The following is a 19,714-nucleotide window of genomic DNA, read 5'->3' as shown; positions in this document are numbered from 1 at the left end:
TTTTTTTTTTTTTTTTTTTTTCTTTTTCCTTCTGGATCAAATGGATCTTACCGATAGCAAGAGGAGTCACACCATTTGTTTCTAACACATTGCCAAAATGAATTTGAAAAGCAGCAGACCATTTGGGAACAGATGTGTGGGACAAATGAGAAGCATCCTGGTCTTACTGTCACTGCACCTGATTCCTAAGGTGGAATCTACTTACTCTCCAAAATGCTACTAACAGTTGGGATTTCATCTTCTGTGACCATCCCCCAAAGCCCTTGGGCTTCATCCTAGACCTTAAATGTCCTTTGGATAGAGATCATGATCATAAACTCACACAAATGTCTAAAAAAATGAAACAAATATCACAGTTTAGTTTATATTTAAGTTGGCAAAAACAATAAAGAACCAAAAACAAATAAATATGATAGCCTGACAAAAACCTAAAGGAGAGCAGATCACAGTAATTACAAGCAACAGCAAAAACTGAGGGGTTTTTTTTAGGCCTTTTTATCTGTGAGCAAGGTAATTTTGAACAACAAATGCTCCACATTAGATTCAAATTGCTGAGTATACCAAGAGTAATTTAGACTCCTCTTAATGTCTAATGGACTTCATTGTATCATGTGTGATCTTTTTGGGGAAGGTAAGTTAAGGTATTCATCTTAACAAATAATGGGTATTTTAACTTTTTAAAAACTTCTAAAGAACAAAAAAAGATTAAAACTATGGTAAAACTATGGTAATCTTTGTGAAAAAGACACAAAGATTCTCTTGTAAGTTAGAGACTGCACAGTAGATGTGACTCACTTATTTCCACCTGCCGGCAAAAGGAAGTAATTCATAACACAGATCCTCAGTAATCAATCTTTAAACACTTCTAAGTGATCTATTTTATTGTTTCCTGTTAATAAAAACAGGTAAATTCTTTATAGAAATATGTGCAGAATTTGAGTTTATGAAAAGACGACATTGCTGTATTTCTACATTTCTCTTTGGAAACTCATTTTTCTAATTTTTAACAAATTAATGACACAATGCAGATAAAAGATAGCAGAGGTATAACAGACCAGTGGATGAAAAATATGTGACTTTGAAAACAATTCAGAAAAAAAACCAATTTTTTAAAATAAAAATATACTTGAAGGCTGGGGATGTGAACTACTTTCCTAGCACACATTGAACCAGAGCTCAATCCCAAGCAATACTAAAAAAAAAAAAAAAAAAAAAGCTGATAAAACTGATAGCAACTGTAGAATGTTTACTCAACATAAAACACAAAGCTGAGATAGATTGATTTCTAATAGAAAAGGGGTAGTTATAATGCTATTATTCCTTTACTGATGCAATACATGTGTTAAAAAATCCAAACCAAAAAAAGAACCTAACAATAAAATCAAAAGGGAAACATGTACATTCCCATCACATAGCATTTATAAAATAAGAGAGAAGTACAACAAAATACAGAAGCAGATAACAAAAGGCAAAATACTCTTGACTACTATGTTTCTAAATGGTTTAAACTGTTAAATGCTACGTGCATTTGGTTAACATAGAATTTAATACAACTTACAAGCATGTTTAACTAAATGACAGAATTAAAAAAATAGTATAAAGGCTAAATATGAAATAACATTAAGCAACATAAAATTCAACATCAAAAACAAAGGAAGAAGTAAGACAGCATCCAATATTCAAGAAATACAGTTCCCTAACATTAAATTGCAGGTAACAACAGTGTCTTTGTAACATCTGAAATCCTCTCAGCCCCAAAACTACCCTTTGTTGCCCTGTTTCTGAAAATGGAACACTTCTGCTTGCCAAATGCAACAATATTAAGTCTCATGAGTAAATGCTACTGTAAGGCCTGTGGGAGAAAGGGGCTTTATTTACTGGTTCCACTCCGCTTTTCTCAAAGACAGGCTTGCCAGGAGCTTGCATGGCTTTACCTGGCATCTGCGTGCAGGATACTACACCTGGTAGTCAGTGTTCTTTGAAATCTATTTTTCAGCAGATGCCACACCCATGAATTATTTTACTGTAGATGGCTTCTCCTGCCCTGCATGGAAAACGTCATCTCCAATCCATTTGTTCTTTTCAGGGCTATACTACCTCAGCCCTAAGAGTAATCGCTACACTGTCTTTATGTTGTTCCTGTATTTTTAACATTCTCTTAATCTCTCAGTGAACAATCTCAATCATCCCAAACCTCTATTATAATCATGTTTTATAGCCAGCATGGCAGCACATGCCTGCAATGCCAGCAGGAAGCTGACAGGAAGACTGCCAAGGGCTGGTAAGATAGCTCAGCAGACTAAGTGCCTGCTAAGGCAAGTGTAGGGACCCGGGTTCGATCCCCAGCACCACATGGCATGCTATCCCTGTCCTCAGGGTGGGCTAAGCCCAAGACAGAGACCAGGCATGGTGGTACATGCTTGTAATCCCAGCACTGGAGAGGCTGAATAGAGGAGGATCACAATGAATCCAGGCTACATAGTGAGACCCTGTATTTTCCTTTGTCACTTAAAAAAAAAAAAGGAAGACTGCCAAATTTAAGCTCAGCCCTAGCCACCAAGTGACTTAGCAAGACTGTTTCAAATGAATAAATTTTAAAAATGACTGAGGACGTAGCTCGGTATGTACAAATGCCCTGGCTTGAATCCTTGTCACCCCTCACCAAAACATTACTTAACTTCTCTGCCTGTGTGGTTTTTGTATTCAGAGTACATCAACTCAATCACTGATGCTATATCGGAACACTTTCTGAATCAGTAATCATTATTGTTTTCATGATAAAGCGACAAGACTGAAAACATCAAGAGCACTGCAGTCAAATATCTTAATTCATTATCTCATAGATAAGTGACAATGGTTAATTTCTCCAATTTACTAAATAAATCTTACCTTATTTTTAGCTACCTCAGCTGCCATTACTTCAATCTGACCTTCATAGGATTTGATAGCTTCATTTACAGCTTCAAGCTGTTGTTTACAGGACGCATGCTCTCTCTGGAGCTCATCAAGCTCCAGAGTGATAGCTTCAACTTCCTACAGAAATAAAATATGTAGGCATTCATATAGGTCCTTAACAACTAACAAATATGGACAGTGCTGAAAACAACAAAAAACAAGTTTACAGAAGACCTATAGCTTAGTTACCCTACACAGAATATAACTCAAGCTGCTTCCCAAGCAGGAGGAAATGGAATGTACTTTCCTATACTTAAAAAAAAAAAAAAAAAGAAAATATAGACAAATGACGTGTAATTTATAATCAAGGTTATAAATAACTACATAAATTATTTCCTTTATTCTTTTACTCCTTCAGGGAAAATAAAATTTTACAGAGATGAATTAATGCAATTGAGTAAAATTAAATAATATGCAAAAAAAATCCTTTATTTTCTTCTTTTCCAGTATAGCATTTTAGTTCATTAGAAAATACTTCACCAAGTAACTAATGACAGAATCTTAATGTGAGATTTTAAAATCTTTATTAAAACTGAATAAATTTATGGACTTGGAGGAACTACAGAAGAGTTTATCTTTTGCAGACAAAAACAGCTTTGGCACTATTCAAAAAATATGAGTCACCAGCTATCTAAAAATGGAATGACACCTGATAAATATAACATTCTTTGTCTCCACGGTTTCAACAGCACACATTCACATAGGTGACCACAAATGAGTAATGACAACTTGTCCAATCTTTAATATGACATAGTTCCACTACATTCTATAATCCATGTGGATGGAAACATTTAACAAAAGGCAACTTTGCTTTTTCCCTAAAATTAGCATGTGAATACTAATACTATACTTACATGTTATATTCAATTACAGGCTTTTCAGAGGTAAGATGTGTAGCTTATTTCAAGAATACAACTCACTTTTAGATTTTGGAATCAATACTGATGAATAATAAGGCCAATCCATACTATTCTGTAACTTTATACACTATGTTGACTTTAAAAGATTTGTTCCATTTCAAGGAAGATTATTACCTGTTGTCTTTCTTTCATTTTTTTGCTAGATGCATCTGCCTTTGTCTTGGCACAATCCAGTTTTTTCTGAGCATCCTTTAGTTCTTTTTCTCTCTCAGCTTCTGCATTTTTCATTTTATTCTCTAATACTTCATATTTTTCTTCTGCTTTTTTTTGGATTTCTTTGGTGTTTTTTAAGGTCTCTTCACTTTCCGCTGCATTATAAAGTAGTTAAATGTATCTAAATTAACATATAAAGTCTTTAAAATTCAATTTAATTAACAGAAAAAATAACCTGGAAACTAAGAATTTCAACAAAATTAACTACTTCAACCATATTCTAAAAGTGGTATATTGAAACAGAAATCCTATCAAACTATCTGAAACTATTTCTAATGGTATGAAGCTAAGTTAAGAAACCTTACCTCTAACTTCTAAAAAGGTTTTGAGTAACTGATTAAAAAAGTTCACAGCTCATGTACATGTGTGCTTGTGTACTTTACCCCAGTACTGTAGACTGAGCCACCCTACCACAAATTGCACCCTTAGCCTCACTATTCATACTGTCAATACGTCTCCGTGGGTCCTAAAACTAAAACTAACAGTGTAGTTACGACATTTTTCTGTAATTTTTAGTTATCAGAAAGTTCACAGTGGTTTCTGATTCATTCATCCACATTTGAGTAACCTCTCATTAGAGTAAAAAAAAATACTGTGGAAAATATGCCAAGGAAGAAACAGAGAGAAAAAAAAATTAACAGAAAGAAAAAAAGCAAGGCAGACTAGACACATAATGTCACAATTGACATATACTGCTAATGCTGGGACTTAGGTACAGAAAGCCACAACCAGAAAATGTTTACACTACTTTGAATTGTAGGATAAAAATACTAGTATGGAAATTGTCCTGTTATTAGAAACATAAATACAGATATATAAATTAAATTCTGATGAAAAAGTACAACAAAGTTCTTAAATTCAGAGATATCATTAAAACAATTATACTCAACATTAAAAACATTTGGGTACATAAATTCTTTTAACACACAGTTAAAAGTACATCAAGCAAAAACACAGTTGCAGTGCACATAAACCATAATAAAACTGTAAGTACAGGAAAAAATTTAAGTAAATCGACAGGAAAAATGGACAAAAGAAATAAATATGAAATTCATGGAGGCAGAAACCCAAATAACATTAATGATAAACACACAAAAGTAGACCCTAAATTTCACCACCAATTAGGGAAATTCACCTAAATGCAATGAAAATAGTAATGTGTTATCTCTTGACAACTATCAGGCGGGAAAACTTGGAATGTCTAGAAAGGAAAGGATTTAAAGGGCTGGTGAGATGGCTCAGTGGTCTAAAGCACCTACTTAGAACAAGCTAAGCTAAGCAAAAGCACAGCGACCGCGGTTCTAATCCCCAGCACCACATGCCAGCCAGCCCCGCCCCCTGGTGGGCTGAGCTGGCCACACACACACAAAATAAATAAATAATTTATTAAAAAAAAAAAAAAAAAAGGAAAGGATTTAAAGAAATAAAACTTTCACATGCTATGGGTAGAAATGAATGTTGTTAAAAATGGACACAACATTGGCAATATACAGTAGAAGAAGATGACCATATTCTAAGACCAGAAGTCCCACACTTTGATTTATCCCACAAATACTCCTATGTGTATTATAAATATAAGGGTCTCCTAAATATAAGAAAAGGATGCCAATAGAGACAGAGATTAAGCGAACAGTGTTTTAATCCTACCAATAGTTTTTTTAAGAGCATCTAATTCTTCTTGTTGCTTATGATATGAGCTTTGCTGGAGCTTTGTTTGTAATAAATCTGCTTCCTCTCCTTTCATTTCCCACTGCTGTTTTAGTTGGCGATACCTTAGAAAAACAAAAGTTTATAACATGTATCATGCACCATTAAATTCTGATGAAAACCTGTACATTTCCTCAGGTTTGAGACATACACTTAGAGTTTGGGTTCTCGTCTGAAATAAACTAACATACAGTTTAACAATACAATATCCTGCTGGTCATCAAGCAAACTTGACAAGTTGGGAAAGGTGGCACACACTTGTAATTCCAACAACCTGGGAGATTAAGGCAAGAGAACTGTAAATTATAGACCAGCCAGGGCAACTTATAAATCTGGTCTCAAAATAAAACCCTAAAAAAGGGTCAGCGATATAATTCAATGCCAGGACTTTGGTTTCAATCTCTAGTACCACAAAATTAGAGAACGAAGAAAATTGATGATTCTCAAGCTTCTGAGGCATCAAGTAAATTTAAGTCTTATTTTAGCAAGTCTGATAGGGTCACTGAAGATAAACACCTCTAAATGAGAAGAACATAATAGCTATTTGTAAAAAATTCTTAATTTCAGAAAACACTAAAATTAACTTTTTCATACTCCGGTTTCTCTTCAGATCATATAAATCTTTCGCATTGTACTAAAATTAACTTGTAGTAGGTATGTTTCCTTAAAAATAATCTCTCCTGCCAATTCTTAAGTAAAAGAAAAACTCCAATGCTACTAACTACAAAAATTAAGATTGTAACAATTAGATAAAATTGCAAAAGTTTGGTTATTTAATCTCCATTTTCTTTTCTTTTGTACTGTATTTTTCTTTTTATTAAAGAGAATTAAAAATAGATAAAACGTGAGAAATGATACCAATTTCAAAAAAATAAGATGATAGGTATTTAACAATCCCTGTTACATTTTACATTGTCTTCAAATTAGTTGTTCAGATTACCAGATATAAGCATGCAAAATTGGACAAAAGTAAAATTTTAAGCATTAACTGCTCCTTCTGATGTCACTTTAGCCTAAATCTTTTTAATTCTTTACTTGAGTTACTGTGGTGGATCTTGTTCAAACCTTGCAGTTCCATTCCCTGTACTCCTTAGTGAGATCTTATCTCAGGATAAAAATAATTTTAAACAGGCTTGAGGTATAGCTCAGTGTGAAAGGCTTAGCTGGTTTTTTTCTATTTTTTATTAGTTTTATTGAGAAACAAATAGCAATAAGACAGTTTCAAAAGCAATTAGTAGCACAGTTTCAATAATTGATACACTGTATGTTGTCGTCTTCATAATGGTTATTCACAGTACAAGATGCAGACAGGATATCCTGTCCAAACACTATTAGTACAAATCTTTCTTCTCACTGAATTAAGAGAAAGTAGCTATATATCTATCCTGTTTTGTATATACAGATACAAAATGGTCCTTCATTTGTATCCCTTTTTTTCGTTTAGTTTTGTCAGAGATGGGTATTCCATTGCCATTTCAATATTGTAGGTGTGTGAATTCAGCAAAATAATCCAATATAGTCCACTAGTCCATAATAGTAGTGGGTTATCCATAGGACTGGCATCATCAGAAGTTGTTGACTTAGTAGTGGGTTATCCATAGGACTGGCATCATCAGAAGTTGTTGACTTAAGTCATTTATAGCTCGGCATATTAATATGGCTTTACATTATATACCTTGATTTTATACTTTTCTGTTGGATGGTTAAGACTAAGATAAAGCTAGACCTATGTAACAAGAAAAGTAACTTTTGTATCTGACAAGGTCAGCCAAATCCCTTCAGGATTTATCCTGAAATTCTGTACCGCAATTTGTAGATCCTTTGTTAGTATCAGCCATGTGGATGAGTCATAGCCATTGTTTGACCAGATTGCTCTCTGTGAAATGTTTTCTCTCCATGTGACTCTCCTTAGACACACTCTACATCATCTATCACTTGCCTCTGTGACCCCATAATCTACTTGATCAGAAAATTTGGGGTACAACTGAGTTTACAAAATGTTACAGTACAGGTTCTCCTATGTCCTGAATCCTCATTGACCTTGAAAGGCTTGGGCCAAAATGTTGGCTGTCCTTGCAACTCTCCTTTTTCTCTAATTTTTGGTCTGCAAACTTAAGTTGTTAACCCTCCAGAAGACAAGCTTAGTGATATTATTAACCTATAACACAGGCAGTTGACCTTAGCATCAGTATCTGTCTGAATATCAAACATCTTAGACATAACACGGAACCGGTATTTTCCATCAAGCATTGATAAATTAAACTTTAAATCCCTACAGAATGTGAAGAAAAAAAGGAAAATAACAATAAAAAAATTTTAAAAATAGGAATAAACAATTCCATTTTTACACAAAAATTTAAAAATCTAACCATAAACAGCATTTTAGGAGGACAGGGCAATGATATTTTTTGTTCTTGTCTCGTTTCATTTATTACCTTTTTTTTAAACATTTACTTGAGAGACAGCATAGCAATAATTAATATGACATGAGAAGCAGCACGTATTTAGAAGACCAGAATGACAGGCATTCCAAGCATGACCCTAGAATTATGTATTGTTATCTTCAGTGCAATTGATTAGTTCACAGTTACCAGCTGTATAGTTAGTCAGGGTGAGAATCCTACCAATTAACTGCTGGTTTCAAAAACCTGGTGAAGATTCTCAGGATCATTGCCTTAAGCATTTTGTGCATATAAATGTATGGCTTTGCCCATGTCATGTTTCCCAGCTTTTCCCTTTGCCCTCTCTTCATTGTTTAATACTCAAGTTTTTGTTTTCCTTTTAATTGCGTTATACCTTTCTATTTTTATTTCTCCTGAGTGCTTATATTAGGGAGACTATACAGTATTTACACGTGTGGGTCTGACTTATTTCACTTATATCTTCAAGTGGCATCCACACAAATTGAAGGCTTCAAGTTTATCATTCTTTATAGCTGAGTAATACTCCGTTGTATAAAAATACCACATCTTTTTCGTCCATTCCTCAGGTGATGGGCATCTTGGTTGTATCCACAATTTAGCTATCATGAATTGTGCTGCTATAAACATAGGTACACATATATTACTATGATACGACATTTTCAGTTTCTCTGGGAAAATTCCCAGTAGGGGGGATAGCTGGTTTGAATGGAATTTCTAGTCCTAGGTTTTTAAGGAGTTTCCAGATTTCCATAATGGTTGTGCCCGTCTACATTCCCACCAGCAGCAGAGAAAGGTTCTTACTTCCTCACAGCCTCTCCAACATTTGTTGTTGATTTCTTTATGAGAGCCATTCTTTCTTGGGTGAGATGGTATCTCAGTGTTGCTTTAATTTGCATTTCACGACAGCTAGAGATATGGATCATTTTTTCATGTATTTATTCGCTTCTTTAATTGCATACTCTGAGAAGTGTGTGTTTATCTCAGATGCCCATTTCTGGACTGGGTCTTTAAATTTGGGGACCTTAATGTTTTTCAGTTCTTTATAAATTCTAGAGAGCAGTCCTTTGTCTGAGAGCTTATTAGTTAGGATCTTTTCCAAATTTGTGGGTTGTCTTTTCCCTTTGTTGGTAACTTGTTCTGATGTGCAAAAACTTCTCAGTAAGAGGAGGTTCCAGTTGTTCTTTCAAGTATTACCCTTGCGATTTGATTTTTGTTCATGAACTCTTTGCCTACCCCTATATCTTCAAGAGTTCCTACTTTCTCTTCCAGGAGATTTACTGTTTCTGTTTTAATGTTTAGATCTTTAATCCATTTTGACTTTACCTTACTGCGTGGTGATAGACCTGGGTCAAGTTTTAGTTTTCGGCATGTAGAGAGCCAGTTTTTCTAGCACCATTCGTTAAAGAGGCTATCTTTCTTCCAGTAAGCATGTTGGGCCCCTCTGTCAAAGATAAGGTGGCTGAGTATGTTTGTAATGGCTTCTGAATCTTCTAATCTATTCCACTGATCCTCAGGTCTATTTTGTTGCCAACCATGCTGATTTTATCACAGTAGCTTTGTAGTATAATTTCAGAAGGAATTTTTTTTGGCTGGCGCAGGATGCCTTCAGGGAAGGTTTAGTAAGGCTTGCGAATCTGGGAATTGAACCATAGCAACCTGAGCCTGACTGCTCTGTGTAAGCAGTCACTAAACAACTGAGCTAATGGGCAGGCCCCCTGTAGTATAATTTCAAGTCAGGAATTGCAATGCCTCCTGCCTTGTCTGTGTTGCCCAGGATCGCCTTTCGTATTCTAGGTCTTTTCTGGTTCCAAATAAATTTTAGGAACAATTTCTCTAGGTCTGTGAGGTATGTTGGTGGTAGTTTGACAGGGATTGCATTAAATCTGTACAGCAATTTTGGGACTATGGCCATCTTTACAATGTTGTTTCTGCCTATCCGGGAACAGGGAATATCTTTCTATTTTCTGAAATCCTCTACGATCTCTTTTTTCAGAGTACTGTAATTTTCCTTGACAAGATCTTTGACTTCTTTAGTTAGATTAATTGCTATGTATTTCATTTTCTGTGGTGCTATCGTAAAAGGTATTGTTCCTCTAATTTCCCTCTCAGTGTGTTATCTATGTAGAGGAATGCTATTGACTTTTGATTTTGTATACTGCTATGCTACTGAATTTGCGTATTAATTCTAGTAGCTTCTTGGAGTTTTTTGGGTCTTCCAAGTAAAGTTTCATGTCATCTGCAAATAAAGATAGTTTAACTTCTTTACCTATTCTTATTGTTTTTTTTTTTTTTCTCTCCCTTGTCTAATTGATCCAGCTAATGATTCCAGAACTATAATGAATAGGAGTGGTGGTAAGAGGACATCCTTGTATCAGATTGTTAATCTCAATTTTCAAATATTAACGTTTTCTGTTTCTTGTTTAAGACATGGCTTTTTCATCACGTCACTTACATTTTATGTAAACCCTGTAATGCCACCATCCAAGTGGCTGCTTCAGTCCTTCCTGTGGAAGATACTTAGCTATTTCAGTTGCAGAAATTTCAAGTTAATATAAATTCACAGAGCAGTGACAAGTATGTCAGTAGAAATTCATGAGGTTTGGGGGGAAAAAGGATACAACCCATAAAATATAAATACTAACCTGAGTATTCTTCCTTGAAACTGCCTGAGAGTGACTAAAATTTTAACTCCATTTTTAAAAAGGTAGAATGTAGACGTTTACAAAAATGCTAATTTTCTTAGTGTAGACAACTGATTGGTGAACTCATATATCCTCTGCTGTCAGAGTCCTGAGAATGTAAGGATTCCCCAATCCCACCCCAGCAAGATGCTAAATGTACGTATCAGTAGCAAGAAAAGGATATTTGAAACTCTCATCCCCTTTTAGTGAATTAGATTTTGTTCATTTCTCACAATGAACACATTGCTTTTCCAGAAAAAAAGAAATAATAGCTAAATTATAAACTTTTAGTTATTTTGTTCAAATATTTTAAATAAAACCATAGACATGAAAATATTGGGAGTTGTACTTTTTAAAATAAATTTCTATTATATTCTACCATGTAAATCCTGCAATATGTATAAAGAGCTTAATCCAAAGTCTTACTTTTCAGCAGTATTTTTAAGGTGTGCCAATTCCTCCTCTAGAGCTTGGAGCTCTTTCTCCTTGTTCCTCAGCTCATCGTGAACATCTTTGAGTTCTTGAAACTTGGTTAAAATAGAAGCAGCCTGAGATCGAGCACCTGACAGAGACAAGAAATAAGCCTTACAAATTAAACTGCCACAGGTTTATTAAGCAATAAAATTTTTCTTAGCAAAGTATACTAGAAATAATTCAATGAAAAATTCTAGGTGGATTCATGAACCTGAACTTAAAAGGTACATAACTGATAAGAAATGGTTCTGGATACATGTAACCACTGGCCTATCTACTAGGACATTTTTCCAATCCCATTTTCCACCCCACAGACACTAAGTCTGGCCATCTGATTATCTCTGGCCAGCAAAATGGGAAATTTTCCTCCGTACATGTAAGTTTTGCGAAGTATCATGTAATTGACAATTTTCTATGTCATGAGAAAAGCATCTTGAAGGTGGGGATTACTCCTTCAGACTGAATCAAGAGCTGAAAACAACATGGAACAGAGGAACTTATCTATAGCAAATGTAGTGCAATTATGGAGCAAACCTGCTATAAGCTATTACGATTTGGGGGCTTTTTCTTTTTTGGTACCAGGGATGGAAGTCAGGACTTTGCACTTGCCAGCTAGTCACTTAGGCCACTGAGCTATGCCCCTGGCCCATTAAGGGCTATTTGTTACCTCATCAAGACCTGGTGCAAACTCTGATGCAGCAAAGCAAGCAGAATAAACTGATTTTAATTTCTGTACAAACAACCATAATCATCTGGCTTTTAGCACACTAATAAGAAAACACTGTAGGTTGATGAAAAAGGCCAAGGTCAAATACTAATGCTATTATGAAAAAAATTAACTTATTATGTGAAAAAAGCCGTATATGGGTAGTAGCTACTGTATTGGACAGCACAGTCTTAGATCATTACCTGGTATAAACTATTATTCACTATTTTTTATCATACTTTTGCCTGACAGACTTAGAAAATCAATGTGGCGAATACTGGAACAAAAAAATATGCTCAGGCATATGATTAGGAATTTCTCTCCCAAGGCATTAATTAAGGTTCCACTTTGAAGAGTTTTTACTTTTGACAAGAGCAGTGGCAGCACTGACATGTGAACTAACAGATTTCCTAAATAAGTGGGTAGTTAAGCTAAACAATGGACCTTTACAAAACAAAGACACCTCCCGAATTACAATTAGACAAAAGTAACAAGACTATACTAGTATCAATAGCAGCGACTACAGTATCCTAAATAGTAATAGAAAAAAGATCTAAAATTAATAACACTATAGGATTAATGAGCAGATTAGACAGTAGACTACACTACCATGTAATTTCTCATTATTATTATGTACCTGTCATGTGGTAGGTATTCAAAATCTAAATTCAACCCTTAGCTTTACATTAAGACTTTGGGGAATGAGTATTTGATCTTAAACATACAACCAAGGCTGGCTTTAGTCTTAATTCTAATCAAAGACTAGGAATCAAAGTCTGAATTTACTTATTTAGGGATTACTCAAACCTAAATACTTCACATAGTCTCTATTTAATAAAGAAGCCCATTCCATTTACCAGTGTAGTAAAGACAAAAGTACGTAAAACGTACCTCCGCTCAATGTTCCATGAGGATCAAATACCTCACCCCCTAAAGTTACAGTTCTAGTCATTATCCTTTTATCAAAGGCCACTTTTTTAGCATGATCCATATTGTCACAAACAAATGTTGTTCCAAAGACAAATTCCATTGCTTTCTGAAGTTCTGGTTTATAGTCAACCAGCGAAAGAGCCACATGAACATTATTAGGACCAACCTGAAGGAAAAATGAAAGTCATACTCCCTCCTTTCAATTATTTTTAAAACCAGTAAGAACTGTTATAACAGAGGTTTAAATAATATTTACCATTTATTAATTTTTTAAAGTTTACTAAAAAGATACATAAAAGCCACAGTTTTAGGAAAAAATTAGTTTTAAACACAAAAGGATCTATTGCAAGGTAAAATACTTAACAAAAATACCATAGATAATAGCTTCTTTCATAAATAAGCAAACAGCAACATCCTAAATCTGCAATAAAACTATATATGTAAGTACATGTTCTTTAAAGCACAATAAGATTCCCAGTTTAAAAAGAAAACTATATTGGTTTGTTCAATCATTAGCAGTTTGGTCCTTCACACTGAATACTTTTTCATACAATCTAAACATATATCAGCTACTTGCCAATTACAGAAATGAAAACACAACAGATTATTAAGTTAAAAAAAATGACAGAAAAAGTACCCCATCTTCTTGGAAAATCCAACTACCTCTTTACAACCTTTTTAAGAAAAACTTATCTTCCCCTATGGAGTTTAAGACCAAAGAATTGCAATGAAGGTAATACAATATAAAAATTAAACAGATCTAACTATAGAATCCAGAAGGAAATATGTTTGCTGTTAGTCAAAATATCAATTTACTTGCAACACTGCAACTTGATCTGCAGTTGAATGAACCTCCTGAGACTTGACCAAAGATGATTTTCACATAATGGAATACTAATCGAAAACACCGTCTTTGAATTACTCTGCTTTCACTCTTCCTCTTCATAGAATATACACCTATACAATAGTATTTTGAAATCACTTAGTTGAAAGCTTCACAATTTCAATAAGGACACTGGATATCCACTTAATATCCCAACTAAAATATTATTTCTAGGTTTCACAGAACTATCTTTTCAACTAATACAACCGGAATGCTTGTAAATAACAAACTAGTTTTGCTGCTCAATTTAGTTATGATTAGCTTCATGAATTCACCCAGGACTTTGTCCATGAATTTTCTAAATGTATTTCTGTGTTCACATCTCTTTTCTTGCTAGTAAACACACCATGTATCCCTCTCAAACCTGTGATTTTAATTCACCTGCAATATACTATCTGTCCAAAGGCTGAATAGCAATCTAAAAGAATGCTAATAAAAGAGCAACTTGGGAATACTAATACCTTAAAAAATGATTTTCACTGTAGGCAGCTTAAGTGTTCCTGCCCTAAGGAAACATGGAAGAATCTCAGTTCTCACTGTTCAGAAATATAATTTTCATTACCAAATAAAAGGCATGTGACACAATATAAGGTTAAAGACAATCTAATACAAAGTCTGAAAAAGCAAAGGTGGCTCTAGTCTCCCAATACTTCTATTCTCTTGCCATCTAACTGCAAAAGAACAAATTTTAGGTTTTTTTTTTTTTTTTTTTTAATTGTAATGCTTTGAACAATTATAACAAAGCTTGAAAATTTGTGTTTCAGGTTAAATAAGACTTACAAGATTCTGAGCAACTCTCAAAGTTTCTGGAGCAATACATCTGGCTGAAATTTTATTGAGTGGAATTATAGTGTAACGACGTTTCAGTTCTCCTTTTTCTAGTAGCTTTTTACCTGTAACCTAAAAATGCATTTGAAAAAAATGATAAAAGTAAACATTAAAATGGAAAGAGTCCAAGTTCAGGAATCCATGATCAAATAAATGCGTAATACTTTCTATTTAGAACAACCAAAACTTAAATATATATACACAATAACTTATTACTCAGTCTTAAGGATATTTTGACAACAAGGATAAATCTGGATCAGAAGTATGCAACATCATAAACTAGACACTTAGAAATATTGCATGATCTCAAACACATGAAGAATGTCAAGAAAAAGAATGAAATATAAAGAGAGAGTAAACACGGCTACTAGGGACAGAGAGGGAGAGGAATGGATTGAAACAGGTTGTAGGCCAATGGATACAAATTTGTAGTTACACAAAATCATTTTAGAGATAAAATGTGTAATGTGCAAATTATAATACTGTATTGAAAATTTACTACACAGTAAATTTTAGGAATTTATCACTAATAGGAAAAAACTAGTAATTAAAGGGGATGGATATGTTGGTACGCTGACCATAGTAATCATTTCACTATGTGCATATATGAAAACATACTGTATACCTTAAATATACAAAACAATTTTAAAATCCTACAGAAGTAAATTTCATGACTACGTAACATTTATGTCTATTAGAACATTGCATTGAAGGACAAAAAGTGAAAAGCGAAGCAATGCATATACATTTAATGTTTCGTGATGGGAAGACTACTATTGAAAACATTTTCAGTATTATTTTACGAATTTAAATAAATACAAACATACACAAAGAAAGAAAGTCTAAGATTGGTAATGTGCGCTGTGAGCTTTTAAGCAAGCACAATACTTTTTTTTTTTAATTTTTTTTTTTAATGTGTGTGTGTGTGTGTGTGTGTGTGTGTGTGTGTGTGTGTATGGCCAGCTCAGCCCACCAGGGGGCAGCCCTGGCTGGCATGTGGCGCTGGGGGATTGAACCGCGGTCCCTTTGCTTTGCTAAGCTTGTTCTAAGTAGGTGCTTTAGACCACTGAGCCATCTCACCAGCCCCTAAAGAGGAAGCATTTGGATATTTTTTTTTTTTTTTTTTTTTTTTCAGAACCAGGGATTGAACTCAGGCCCCTGTGCTTGCCAGGCAAGCGCTTATTCCACTGAGCCACTTCCCCAGCCCTTCTTTTAGAATGTAGTTATCAAAAGGTCATTAATTAGGTCAGCAAGATAGCTCAGCGGTCGAAAGCTTGTTTAGGCAAGCCCTTTTAGGCAAGCCTGTTTAGGTACTACAGGGAAGGAAGCACCACTTGCTGTACCAGCCCCGCCCCCAGGTTGGACTGAGCCGGACACATCAAAAAAGGAAAAAAAAAGAAAAGTCATTAACTGAAGTTTTACCATATATATGTCATCTGGAAGAATCTTAAAACAAAGAAAGTATTTAGTTTTGTTAGCAGCATGATTTTCCAAGCAAAATAATTACTTTTAAATTTTCTTTCATTAAAATCAATTTACCTCTGTGTCTACAACAACATTGTAGAGCCGTTCCCCAGCTACCAATTCTAAGGCCGTAATTGTAGAAGTATCTTTCACACTAATCAAAGAAGCTACCAGTCCTTTCACACAATTTCTATTCCAGTTCTTCTCTGGATCTCTGAGATAGAAGCAATGACAAAAATTATTCTTAGAAGAGAAAAAAGGATGTATTCTAATCCAGAATGTTTGGACTGGATGAATACAGAAGAATCACAGTTTTGCCAAAACAAAAATTTTAATATGTTCCAGGTGGACTAGTCAGCTACTTCTTTTAAATCAGCTAAAAATCTTTGCAGTAAGCTTTTAATGTAACAAAAACAAACAATTTAAGACACAGGATTATTGCATTTCATTAAAAAAAAACATAACCAAAAAACTTTAGAAATTTAACACTAAAGACAGAGTAATTTCAAAAACAGTGAGTTGAAGTTAAATTACAGTAATGATTTGGTTTTAAGAGTAATGATATCAGTAGCTGTCAAATTTAATGAAAATCCCAACACCAACAGTTGAAACATTTTTGAAGGAAAAAATATCAATAAAAGAAAAGCAAATTACAATAACTTCGCGAAATAAAAATATATATTGATTACTACTAAGTTTAAATATCTTACTTGTATGCAAACTGCAGATTGGGAAATCTGGCCAAGAGAGCTTCATACTTTTCTTTCAATCTACTGATATCACGAGACAACTGCCTGCGCTTTTCCAAAAGATTTTCTTCCTTATTTTCTGAAGAATGAATCATAAATAAATTGAAACTTAAGTCTAAAAACTCCACCATGTAAAGGAAAATTTAAGTCACCCCCTACTTCGAAAGCATTCTTAGACGTGAAATATGAATTTCTGGTAAGTACTAAATAAAAAAGCATGCTTCATATTCAGATGTCAAGGAATCATTTTCAATTGCAAATAACAAACTCTTCATTTCAGGAAACAACATATAAATTGCCTACTTGGATAGAAATATACAAATGACATTTAAAAGCCTTAAATTTATTGAAGGGCATTTTCAATACTGAGTTCTCAAAATTCAAAGGGTTATTCTATATTTATTTTTCTGGCTATATTTACAAATAATTCATATACTAACATCTATTAACAGGGTAAATAATGTTTATGTATTCTTATTTCCTTAGGTTAAACTATCAGTAATTACTACCTCCCACATTATCATATAATAAAAGCAAACCTTCATAATTTAACTTTTTCATTTCTGTTTCAAGTTTTTCTTTCAGTCTTTTCACAGCTTCTAGAGCTTCTTGATCCTTTCTATAGCCACTATCCATCTTCTTAACTTCTACTTGCTTATTCTTTAATTCCTGCTGAGCATGTTTCAACTTCATTTGAGCCTGTGATAGAAAAATGTGACATTACATGAGGCAGACAGTACTAGTAATTAAATAACCACAGATTCAGACAGGCTTAATTAAGAGACTTCAGCCTTCAAAAATGTGACTTTGTGGTTTCCTAGATTAGTACTTCAAATGAGCAATCATTTCATAACATTTTTTCTTCCAAAAAAACCCAGAGTAAGAATATGTGATTAATATAAATCATTAATTGCAATAAGTGTATTTATTTTTTTATTTTTATTATTATTATTTTTTTTTTTTTTGCGGAACCGGGGATTGAACTCAGATCCTTGCATTTGCCAGTCAAGCGCTTATCCTACTGAGCCATCTCCCCGGCCCAATAAGTGTATTTAATATGTATAAATATGACAACCAAGTTGAAAACTTACATCAAAAAATAACTCAGTAGCTAATCAAAGACAAAACAGAAAGCTTCCTGTCCATGTAAGTGTTCACTTTTGTGTTTGCATATCTTTCTGAGTATTGTTTAATACTAATGGAGAAGGTGTATTAAGTGGTAACAGTAGCCATCAGAAAGAAAGCAGAAATTCCTAAGGTGACAGAGAAATTCGAATGCTAGGACTCTTTTATTTAAATGTTGAAACTTCTGAACTACAGAAGTTTAAAGTTTATAAAACTGAGTGTACATTTTAAAATCATGCTTTTATTTTAAGGCCTAGATAGGAATACCCTGAATGACAGAAAAAAAAAAAATGAGTAATTTAAAATCTTCCTACAATTAAGTTTTATAAAGTGTTATGACTCTCATCTCTGAAGGAAAAGTTACAAATATGTATTAATAGAAAAATCTGAGTAAGAGTAGTAAATATACAAATGCTTCCATGTATATATTTTTATGCTGAGTCCTCAAATAAAAAAAAATAACAAAAAAAGAGCACTGGGTGTTGCACTCTGGAAGGTGGAAAGCAAAATTGGGCAAGTCAGCAAGATTCTCTCAACATAAAAAAAGAACTGGAAATATGGCTCAGTGTGAAGGTTCTGGACTCAATTTCCAATACTAAAAATAAAATCAAATAAAATAATAAAAGAATGTGCACCCTGTGTGTATATGCATTTTTGCCTGCCACCAAAACTCTTTTACTACCAGGACTTAAAGTTCCACTATTAACTAAATAAATTGGAAAAAATCACCTAATAGATTGAAAAGACAGGGGCTGGAGAGATGGCTCAGTGGTCTAAAGCACCTACTTGAAACAAGCTTGGCAAAGCACAGGGACCGCGGTTCGATCCCCAGCACCACATGCCAGCCAGACCCGCCCCCTGGTGGGCTGAGCTGGCCACACACACACACACAATAAATAAATGTAATAAATAAAAATAAATATTTAGATTGAAAAGACAAAATCTGAGTGATGTGGTCAAAGACAAATGTAAATAAATATGTGGCAGAGATATTTCCCTTGGAAATGTAAAATGTTTTTTGTTTGTCTGTTTTTGATTTTTTGAGACAGGGTCTCTACACAGTTCAGGCGGGCCAGGAACTCACTATGTTCAGACTCACTTGAACTTGAAGCAATCCTTCTGCTTCGGCTTCTCTAGTGCAGGGATTACAGGCCTGTGCCACCACAACCCACCGTGGAAATATAAAGGTTTTAAGAAGTAGGAATGATAGGCAAAATGATGGTGAAGATACTTTCGTTTTCCTGTTAAAACTTACGTTGTCAGCTATGTATCAATTAAAAACAGCCAGGAAATACGAGCATGAACTAACTTCAAGTATTTCAAACAACGCTATAAATTTGATAAAGCATTTCATGTAGTTAAGAACTGAGCTATAATAATATGCTTTAAAGCATCTTAAAATTTAACATAATCAGTGTTTACCAATCAACCTATAAGAATTTTAATGTATGAGGTACTATAGACTAAAAAAGTTATGTAAGCAAGTTCCTTGACACTGAACTGATTATTTTTAGTATTTTGTAACAATTCCAAAGCAGCCTGTGAAAAGCAGTTTCTTAAACAAAAACAAACACATGGTGCTCAGTCTGTAGTTACCTGCTTGGCCTCTGTCTGGGCTTTACTTATGTCATTTTTACAGGCTATCATTTGCCCAGC

General features: G+C 34.0%; 1 protein-coding gene across 1 annotated transcript in view; it reads right to left on the bottom strand.

Annotated features, from left to right (window-relative positions):
• Smc2 (structural maintenance of chromosomes 2) overlaps positions 1-19,714 on the bottom strand; it is a 53,064-nt gene that overhangs the window by 21,891 nt on the left and 11,459 nt on the right. Inside the window, exons 7-16 of the mRNA XM_023722938.1 lie at positions 19,655-19,708; positions 17,473-17,632; positions 16,895-17,012; positions 16,260-16,398; positions 14,673-14,792; positions 12,971-13,175; positions 11,326-11,461; positions 5,736-5,860; positions 3,990-4,183; positions 2,890-3,033 (exon numbers count right to left, since the gene is read on the bottom strand). Of these exons, the coding sequence (XP_023578706.1) occupies positions 2,890-3,033; positions 3,990-4,183; positions 5,736-5,860; positions 11,326-11,461; positions 12,971-13,175; positions 14,673-14,792; positions 16,260-16,398; positions 16,895-17,012; positions 17,473-17,632; positions 19,655-19,708 (1,395 nt within the window). The remainder of the gene's footprint in view (positions 1-2,889; positions 3,034-3,989; positions 4,184-5,735; positions 5,861-11,325; positions 11,462-12,970; positions 13,176-14,672; positions 14,793-16,259; positions 16,399-16,894; positions 17,013-17,472; positions 17,633-19,654; positions 19,709-19,714) is intronic.

This window comes from Octodon degus, unplaced genomic scaffold (assembly GCF_000260255.1).
Source record: "Octodon degus isolate 3935 unplaced genomic scaffold, OctDeg1.0 scaffold00094, whole genome shotgun sequence".
In the NCBI taxonomy this organism is placed as follows: domain Eukaryota; kingdom Metazoa; phylum Chordata; class Mammalia; order Rodentia; family Octodontidae; genus Octodon; species Octodon degus.
This window is presented reverse-complemented; position numbering and strand designations above follow the sequence as displayed.